Here is a 10,403-nt window from a genome sequence, read left to right on the forward strand (position 1 = left end):
CATTTCTTTCACTCAATGGATGCAATTAATCAAACTACCCCTTATAGAATATATCAAAAGAAATCCCTCCTAAACTTCAGTTTAGGATTTTTAGTACAATCTGACCTTACCTTGAGAACTTTTTAATTGATTCTGGTATAACTCAGGTGCTACTGTTGCCAAGTGTATGAAATATACCAACTATAATTTATATAATGAGTATATTATAAAATTATTAACAGGAGACTAAACGAGGTTTAACATTTTACTGTATTGAAATGCATACATTACATATCCATGTTTTAACCTTGTACTGCATTTTTTTAAGACACTGCGACTTTGTATCCTTGTAAACGCTTCCATAAAGTTCCATATAGGTGCAAAAATATTTAGTGATTTATTTTATACATAACTACATTGCAAGTTTTCTGATTGCCGAAGGGAAGAATAAAAAAATTATCTATGGTATTTGCAAAAACAGCATAATCTGCCCAAAGGATTCAAGGAAGGAAGTGTCCTCACAACCCCAACTTGACATGGCTGATCAAAAAGATTCAAAGTGCTTGACTTGGCCCTGAGTGAGTACTGTGCAAGTATGAATGGGTCAGTCCTTTCCCTGAAGCACATCCTGCAGATGTTGGGACAACTGCTGCTTGTCCTGTGCCTGTTCATATAATTGAAGAAGTGTACGTGCACGTCTCTGAGGTGGGTGTAGTCTTTTCATAAGGTACCTACAACAATCTCTTCTGAGCTGGACACTCTCGTGGACCTCTGCGAGATTATAAACGGAGGGCAGGTTGTCTAGCGTTAGAACAGTCTCCCGCACTGTGTTTTCCAGCACACACTGTAGACCAGGTAAGAGAAATCTTCCAGCTGCAGCCAATGTAAAGGCCAGAGGTGATTGTGCTAGCTCTTGATCTGGTTCCACCTTCTGCAATCTCTGCAGAGTAGGGCAAAATGAATCTTGAGAGCAACCATGAAGATAATGTAGCAATGGTAGGAAAGCGCAGAAAGGAACTTCTCGCAAATGTACTTCACGTTGCTGTGACTCAGCGTAACCACCTTGTAGCATAGCACAAAATACTTCACAACTTTTAGAAACCAACTCTCGGCTACCCACCAGCCGTTCTCCACCATCAAGTACAAAAACAATATCCCCTTGGTCCTGAGAAAAGAGCTCTTGGTAACAGCAGCTAGGGGAAACTGGTGAAGAGCTTTTAGTGGGTGCTGGTGACCCTTCAGGTTTTAATATAGAAGATAGACATTCTGAAGCATGAAAGAAGTACACTGGGTCCAAAGAAAGCATTAACTGATCCAATACAAGACGAATGGCTCCATCTAAAAGGTTTTGGCGGTGCGAAGAATCATTCCTTTGGAAAACCAAAAGTCCTACATTAGATGCCACAAATTAGACATTTAGGGGTCTCAAATATTAAATCATCACCACACACGACTCGTCATCTTAAAGACATACACAGAGGGACACAAATGGGGTATTAAGGTGATCAATAACTTGGCACAGAGGGTGTATAAGAATAACCCATCACCCAGCACAGATATATACAGGGGGACACAGATTTTGTATTATAATGACATTTATTTGGCATAGACATATAGGAAAAACAGATGGAGGATTAAGAATGACTCTTACCAGCATAAAATATAGTAGGACTCACTCACACTTACTGGCTCACCTGTAAATAAATGGCAAACACAGGGCACACTGTTGCCGGTCGCTCTGGGGACCCGACACCAACATGTGAGTTACCAGTCCCACTCCAAAGGGAGATTCAGCCTGGATACAAAGATTGCGCAGCAGTATATGACCTGAAGGATAGAAAATACACAGTTCATGAACCCTTCCAGCAATGCTATTATTCGCCCTAATTATATGTTAAGAAACTAACAGGTTGTCCTTTCATAAGAAAATTGACTGGAAGTTTGCTGTGTGCTGGAAACGATTCTCCCTTTTTTCCACTTGTACAATTGTAAAAGTTGAACTCTGTAGGTCTTTGTAAAGGTAACAAACTGTGAAAGCCTCTTTAATGTAAAATGTACCCTTGTTCTGCTTTTATTAGAACACACACAGAACCCTTCATGGAGAATCAATTACAAAGAAACAGTTACACTTACCATACCTCTATATTGCAGGGTTGGATATCTCTCCTCTGATGTGTTGGTGCCAGTCAAGAAGTGGTTCTCGTGATTGGATAAGGCACCTTGGGTAAGACATAACAGTGCCTTCCATGCTTTTAGAGCAATGCATCACAATTCTAGTGCTGAACTCCCTGCTGCTGTTTCTGCCTGTATCCCCATGTAATTCATGCAAATCCTTGTGTTAAGAGTGATCCCTCATGCTGCAGTGTCCTGATCTTCAGATTGTTCCTGACTCAATATAGTCGGTCATTCTGATACTTCACCTCACAGCTGAATTTTCCTTTTCTCTAAGTACCACAACCTAAGAGTTATTTCCTGCAAACACCAATACTACTTCAGGGGTACTCAGTTGGACCCTGGTGGTTCCTTATACTCTATGCCTTAACTACACCTTCATAGACCTACAGTACACAGCAGACCCACATCCTTTATAAGCCTGCTCCCATTTTGACCCTGGTACAGTAATACCCCAACAATTTGCGCTTCTAAATCTATGGTTTTATAAACTCATGTATTTTTTCCTTGGAACCTAACACTTAAACTTTGAGTCTAAACTGTATCCAAATCAGTTGATCCATAAAAGCATTAAAAAAAGACCGAAGGAAAACAATTTTTTAAGTTGTTAAAAGAAAATGGATCATTACTGAAAGTATTACAGAAGACTTGGGCGGACACAAGGTGACATCCAAAATTCACACATTTTCAAATTTAGCGTGGGTGTCAAGAAACGTAACCCCGCAAAGGTCAGGTTATTACTGTATATTACAATGTGACACCTTCTTTGCACCCACACCTGTTCCAGGTCCCTACTCTTGCGTTTCCAGGTTTGCAAGAAATGCATCCTGGAAAAAAACCTGGCACTAGAGGCCATGGTGTGTGTGACTGTCAAAGAATGAGAAGCTAGAGTTGGTTGGTTTAATTAGGAAACAATACTAAAACTTAATGTCTAAAATGTAAGTTTTTAGAAGTAATAAAAAAAAAAAACAACAGATTTGTTACTATATTACAAATTATGCTGATTTTTTTTTTTAAATCAACATCCCCTCGAGGTATGGTTTCGTCATTTTGGTAAGATCAAATCTTGGAAAGGGTAGACGATCACATCGCCTTCGTATTAACATTAAAATGTTTTATATACAAAGCTAAGCATACTATCTTGTCTTACCCTTCTGAATAGGTTTTTATAGATTTGATCTGGGAAAATGTTGACACGTTTCCATTCCATGATTGTTTAAATCGGTCAAACACACATATATATATATTCATTCTGTCACACTACAACAGATTAAATTATTTTTGTTCTCAAAATTCTACACTCAGTGTAGTCCTAGAGTGTTCTAGCCAGGACCCTGAACCCTATCGAACGTCTCTGGAAATACTTGAAAATGGTTGTCCACCAATGGTCCCCATCTAAACTGAGCTTGACAGAATTTGCAAAGAAGAATGACAGAAAATCCCCCATGTGTACAAAGCTTGTTGCATCATACTCAAAAGACTTGAAGTTGTAGTGCTTCAACTAAGTACAAAGTAAAGGGTTACCGAGTGTAGAGTAATGAGGGAAAAAAGAAGAACTGAAATGATTGTAGCATCAGGCTGAAACAGAACAAAACAAAAAAAAGATGGGAGTTTGAATACTCTCTGAAATGACTGTGTATATATTTTTAGGTACTGATCCTGTAAAATACAATTGCAGTAGTTGCAATTTTTACTGTTTTGCTTTATAAAATATTACAAAAAAAAAAATTGATCTAAATAATTAAACACCAAACATGTCAAGCCTCAAAACTGTAAGCCACTTGAAACTAAAAACTTAAAAGTGCTTTAAAGTCAACAGTTTAGGATTTGCACAGAGCTCTGGCCCTAGAATTACTGCTTTCACTACAGCACATTAACATAGGTATGGCCATTACAAAGGCAAGAAATGTGTTTACAAGCCACCACTGCTGAAGACATAATTCTTTTGTCCTTGGCAGTGAATGCTTTAATATAGAAGATCAGATATAATCAGAATCAGAAATGTAACCAAGCCCTTTCACTCAGATGGCCCAGCTCCTTCAATATATGTTCAAGAAATGTTTGACTGCTCTGGGTGCCTTCTGCCCAGGCTATTCTATCTCCATACTTTCTTATAAGAGGACCACGAATAATGGAAAACTTTCCCAGAGAAATTGAGATATATTATCAAATCACAATATGTATGGCGGGTGTTAAAAAGAAGCCTGAACTAAAAGAACATTATGGCTGCCATTGCTGACCTCTTATACATACCAGGGAAATAGCAGACATGACTTGACCTAGTATAAAGGTCAGGAGCTGATTCTGGGTCAGTGACTTACTAGCTATTCCTCTCCTCTCTTACCAAGTTCTTTCGCTCTTTCTGGGTACCGGTTTCTCTCCTTGCCCTCTTCGTCTGGAGAATCATGAAGAAGTAATCTTGCTCTCAATGTGCAAATGCTGCCGGTTCGAATGAACGCTTCCAGGCACAATGGGTCACAAGTTAGGCGCTGCAAAAGGCGAGCAGCTCGATTTGAGGGGTTAGGGTGGCAGATGACATACGTCAGAAGCCCCTTCAAAATGGGATGGGAGACCAAACAAGAGGAGGTATCAGACAGCTGAGAGAAACGTGAAAGAAGAAGCAAGACTGGTAATTCAGGCCCATAGACTTCAGTGGGTGCAGGAGATCGGAGCCCTAGCACAGATGGGGATGCAAATATTTCTGGTATGCGTGAATTGCAAGACAAGAGGTGTCCCGACGTATGAGGCAATTGTGTCCTTTTCTCTGATAACTTTGCTATTTGGCTGCCTTTTCCTTTAGGGGAAAACATTGTCTTGACAGATTCTTCTCTATTCTCCCGGTCCATGATCCACTCAGGGGGTAGATCCTCTAGACTATTGATGTAACCTTCTGATAACAACCAAGATCTGAAAAAATAAATAAAAAAATTAGGCTTTAAAAAAAAAATCAAGGTGATGTAATGGCACAGGTAAAGTCCAGACCGCAACCCAATCAAAATGCCGTGGCAGAAATTAAAAGAGATGTGCATAAACTGCTGGTAATTCCAGAACTCCCATCTCCCATTGGTGAGCTTCTTCTAAGTCATGTCTCAGTTACCACATATGAAATAAAGGGAATCTCCAAAGCAATACAAACCCTTCCCAGACTTATTTTGCTGGTAGCCTTCCAAGTGAACAGATATATCTCTTTACAGTAACACATACAAATCTGACAGGTGTTCTAACATTTTTTCACTCCATCCAAAAAAGAAGCTTGACCCAAAGTTGGACTTCAGTCATATGATTTTGCCACAAATAGGAATAAAAGACATCAGAGACAGTACCCCATGAGGGTATAATCTTTCCTGTACACTGTACAGTTCCTGACCTAATGCTCCAAGGCAGATGAGCAGTGCAACTTCATTGAGGACCTACCCAGTGGATATTGAGGTAATGCCTCAGTGATTTCCTAGTTTTAGACAGACATCAAACTGCAAGAGTCTGAACCATCTCCCTTTACCTAAGGATAACAGAGTAGATTTTATGGGGGATTTTTTATTAGCATTAACTTTCATGAGAACCCGTGTCATATGTGGAAATCTTACCTTAGGCTCTCCTCAGATGACCCTTGTTCCTTCCTACTTCTTGGCTCAGGTGGGAAATCAAAGGAAGCAGCCCCTTTTTCCTCTTCTTCATCTGGGACTTCTTTCAGGCTTTGCACACCTTCCCTTTCTTCTGCAGCCCAGGCCACTTCCTCTAATCGTTTGGCTAATAATGATGCCAGGCCACCAAGGCCTAGTAAAGACAGAGCAGCAGTGTCATGGCAAAAATGAAGAAAGGCTGCTGTAATTCGATGATGGACAGATCGATACTGTGGACTGCGAAGCAAATCTAGAAGTAGCTCTAAACCTCCAAGTTCTCGCACCCGAACACGATTCACAGCTTCACGGCAGCAAAAGCACAGTGCTCTGACCAGAGGAAAGCAGCGTGAGGGTGCTCCTTGTACAGCAATAGCTTTTGTGATCAGAAGTTTAATGATGCCCGCATTGCCTAGCATTGGCCTTAATGCTCCCTGATTACAAAGATTACATAGGGTTCCAAATGCAGCCGGATGTACTGCTGTCTTTACTTGGTCTTCACTAGCCAAGGCCATCAAGGTTGGCACAGCTGGACTTAGTTGCTCTGCACAATCTAAAGAGCATCCCCGACTCAGCTCACAGACAGCACGCACAGCTGCACAAACCACATCTGGGTGAGGAGAGGTAAGCATCTGTACACATGAAGCCAGGCCCCCCTGTTGGCAGATAGACAGCCTATGGGGTTGAGAGTCTCCCAGGATACGCAAGGCCCGAAGACAGCTCTGCAAACAGCCAACATCTTGAGAAGTCTTTAAGATTTGCACCAAAGATGATACTGCACCTAATTGGCGAAAGAAAGAGGTTAGTTGTAGTTTCCTGGAACAGTATGCTTATATTCCTTGCAATAGTTACTACACAAATATAATGGCAAAATATGGCAGAACTTCAGCCGAATCCTCTTTATATGACATTTTCTTCCACTGCAGTGATGTGCCTGCTCCCATAGGCAAGGTATAAAGATGAAGAGTGGTCATAAAATGCTCAGATAAATGGTAAAATAAGGCAACAAATCTTGGCATACAGTGTGTGTTTTGGGGAATAAATAAACTGTTTTTCCAAACTTTGGATGGACCCTATGATTAAGGTAGACACCTAAGACAAACAAATACTGAACAGGAGTTCTAATCCTTCACTACTCCATCTCCAACTACAATAATAAAAACAAGTTTAAAATATATGGGCACGTAGCACAAACAAACATGCAAAAAGCACTTTATGGGAATATTCCTTTGGACAATCAGAGCTTCCACTATAAACTGCTGAAAGTATAGCCAAGTACCGTATTTTTCAGACTATAAGACACACTTTTTCCCCCCAAATGTGGGTGCATCTTATGATCCAAATACAACCCGCCCGCACATCTAAGGAGGGCCAGGCAGGCGGCTGCAGTTCCATCTAGCCTGGCATCCCCCCTGCAAAATGGTCCCTCCATTCTGAAGCCTCATAAACTCGGATACCGGGATCGTGCAGGGACAGGGAGGGGAACGGCTGCAGTGCCGTTCCACCCTCTTCAAGGGACCTTGCAATAAAATCATCAGACAGTGCATACTGCCTTACCCCTCCATGCTGTTTCAAAGCATCCACTAACACAGCACACCACTCACCTGATTCGTGAATTATTCGACTGTTCTGTGAGTCCAGAGCCAAGTTCCCTAGGGCCCGGGATACCCTATTCCATATGGAATCAATGCACACAGACTGCAGAATACAAACTGCAAAACAAAGTCAGAATGATTGTTTTCCATTTTATCATATGGAACAATAAAGATTTTCCAGTACTTGGTTAGCAGGTAGTCCTCAGCAAAGAAGGGAAAGCAGGTCTATCCCCAACAATGCACCAAGGACAGCATGTTAAGGTGTTTTTACCTCTAATCCCTCAGTAAACAGTCTGAATAGGAGGCCATCATTGTGTTCATTATATGCTTCAAGTACAAATACAGTCGCTGTTTTGCCGCTAGATCTATCAGCTTTTGTTTATGAGGCACCTCTAAATTTATATTTCTAGTTAAAGTTGGGGGTATATATTTATTGCGGAGGCATTTGTTTTTTTTGCAGCCACAGTCACTATCCAGGAGGAAGCTGAATGGCTGACAAAGCTTTTCTCTACCTAAAGCTGGTGGCATTGCTATTGCGTGCCTTGGGAAATGGAGCCATGTTGAACTGCTGGCTATTCTTCAGGCCCAAAGGTGTCTGAGCCCACCTAAGCCAGGCATTAATGTGCATTAAAGAGCTAATCTGCTGCTTGTCCTTCATCAGAGTAAATTATTACATTTCTTGCTTGGTCACTTTAAACCTACTTGGTCAATGATTCATCAGGAAAAGTCCTGGCTTCCAAAAGATCCATCAAAAGCCCTGGAAGGATTGTGCACAGTTTAGATGGCTGGCCCATGGCCCACCCCCTTACATATGTGTACTCTGCAGAGCTCCTCTTTATAGTGATAGTCATATAGTTACAGGCTTAGGATTGCTCTACATTTAATTAACTGCACAGTAAAAGATTTATATACTTACTAAGTGCCGGGATGCCTCCCAGTTCTCGTACCTGAAATAGACAATATAACACAGAATCTCAGCAGAGCAAGGTAATCAGTTTTATATAAATAACATAATAGCTCTGTATTATGTGGATGAATATGATACACAATCAAAAAGATTGCATAAAAATGTGAGGAATTAAAGCCTTTTTGTTACACAATCATTTGTTATACAATTCATTTCAGGGCCTTAAAAGTAATTGGAGAAATGGAAAAGCTGAAAATAAAATGGTCATTTCTAATACTTGGATGAAAACCCTTTGCTGGCAATGACAGCCTGTAGTCTTGTACTCATGGACATCATCAGATGCCGGGGTTCCTCCTTATTATTGCTCTGCCAGGCCTTTACTGCAGCGGCTTTCAGTTGCTGAGGGGTAATGCTGTATGTATGGGGAAACACAATATAATGGTGAAGATAATATATCGGGGGGAGGTGGGTAAAATAATAGTGCTTTATGGGGATATTGTTATATGGAGTTGGGGGGTGCAAAATAATGGTGCTTCATAGTGAAAATGATGTATGGGGGGGATAATATAATGGTGCTTTATGGGAATAATGTTATATGGGGGGGATAATATAATGGTGCTTTATGGGGATAATGTTTTATAAGGTTGGGGGGTGCAATATAATGGTGCTTTATGGACATAATGTTATATGGGGGGGGGTACAATATAATGGTGCTCTATGAAGGTGATGCTGTATGGGGTAATATAGACTGGTAGTTCATGGACCAGTGATGAATTGGGATATATACAATGGCACTCTATTAAGGTGATGCTGTACAGGGTGGTATACACCGGTAGCTCATGGGGCAGTGATGAGTTGGGGGATTTACACCGGTAGATCATGGGGCAGTGATTTATTGGGGGATATACAATGGCACTCTATGGAGGCGATGCTGTACAGGGTGATATACACAGGTAGCTCATGGGGCGGTGATTTATTGGGGGATTTACACCGGTAGGTCATGGGGCAGTGATGTGCTGGGGGATATACAATGGCACTCTGTGGCAGTGTTGTATAGGAAGGGGGTACTGTATTACAATGGCGCCATCTAGTGGTGTCCCTGTATTTGGGGGAATATACCATGGTGCTGAAGTAACCCTAATAGCTCTATATAAAAGCTAAACCATCCTTTAGGGGCGGGATTATCGAAAAAGGGAGGAGATAGAAATGTAAACGGGGCGTGGCCTCACCTGCACACGGCTCCCAGGCTCTGTGCAGCTATTGGCCAGCAGGCTAAGCGCGAGCTCTAGGTTCCGGCGGGAAGCTCCCAAAGCCGCGGCCCGGGAGGGTTCTGTCAGCAGTGCCACCAGAGGTACCAGTCCCCCTTGTCTTCTAAATTGTCCCGCCCCTCCAGCTCGAGACACGTGACGGCTGCGGAGCTCACTCAACGCCCTGCTAAGACCAACCGGATCTTCTGCTGCTGACAGACTGGCTAGACACGAAGAAAGAGACAAGAAGGACATGAGTGCGGGAAGGGTGCGTGACGGGGATAGTGCGCATGCGCATTCCTTTCGAACCGCCTTCCGGTGTTACATTTCTTGTCCTCCGTAATCCCCTCTTAGTGTATGTGAGACTGAATGCGCCTTAGTTTCTTTATCCAGCACCGTGTACGTAACCCGGCTCAGCCGCAGAACACTGCACCCAAACCGCACCTACTTCCGCAGTTCGAACACACAGGCAATCACATGACCCTTTCCACCTCTTGGGGACCTGGGATTGAGCACACGTGATCCGCTCATATTCCCGAACGGGGCAGTTTAGTAGGAGGATCTGGAAGTGACGTGTACAGAAAACAAGAAGTGGGCGGGCTTCACGGATCAAACTTGAAGCCCGGGAAACTGCATTGGTTGCCACTACATCCAGTTAAAGGACGGTCCCTGTGTAGCGGATGGGAAATAGTCTGCTCCGTGTAAGCAGGCTTTCTCCATCCAGTACAGGAAGCTTTTCATTCCCCCTAGTGGTCAGGTCCGGTATAAGGATAGGAAATAGCCCACTCATATATAAGCAGGCTACTTCCCATCCAGTACAAGGACCTTTACATTCCACCTAGTGGTCAGGTCCGGTATAAGGATAGGAAATAGCCCACTCATATAT

At 42.3% G+C, this 10,403-nt stretch overlaps 1 protein-coding gene across 1 annotated transcript; it reads right to left on the reverse strand.

Annotated features, from left to right (window-relative positions):
- Positions 1–230: 230 nt before the first annotated feature.
- Positions 231–10,045, reverse strand: ARMC5 (armadillo repeat containing 5). The gene is made up of 7 exons (XM_072417006.1): positions 9,500–10,045; positions 8,280–8,310; positions 7,373–7,480; positions 5,736–6,549; positions 4,496–5,058; positions 1,674–1,806; positions 231–1,349 (listed from the first exon to the last, which is right to left on the reverse strand). The coding sequence occupies exons 1-7, from the start codon at positions 9,770–9,772 to the stop codon at positions 584–586; spliced, it is 2,688 nt and encodes an 895-aa protein (XP_072273107.1). The 5' UTR covers positions 9,773–10,045; the 3' UTR covers positions 231–583.
- Between the last annotated feature and the right edge of the window lie 358 nt (positions 10,046–10,403).

The sequence above is a fragment of the Pyxicephalus adspersus genome, chromosome 7 (genome assembly GCF_032062135.1).
Source record: "Pyxicephalus adspersus chromosome 7, UCB_Pads_2.0, whole genome shotgun sequence".
NCBI lineage: Eukaryota > Metazoa > Chordata > Amphibia > Anura > Pyxicephalidae > Pyxicephalus > Pyxicephalus adspersus.

Excerpts from the sequence above, each read along its gene's own strand:
- ARMC5 (XM_072417006.1), bottom strand. The coding sequence starts at position 9,772 with ATGTCCTTCTTGTCTCTTTCTTCGTGTCTAGCCAGTCTGTCAGCAGCA. Across the intron at positions 8,311-9,499 it reads AGCCTGGGAGCCGTGTGCAG|GTACGAGAACTGGGAGGCAT; the intron begins GTGAGGCCACGC and ends TGTCTATTTCAG. Across the intron at positions 7,481-8,279 it reads GGGAGGCATCCCGGCACTTA|TTTGTATTCTGCAGTCTGTG; the intron begins GTAAGTATATAA and ends TTTGTTTTGCAG.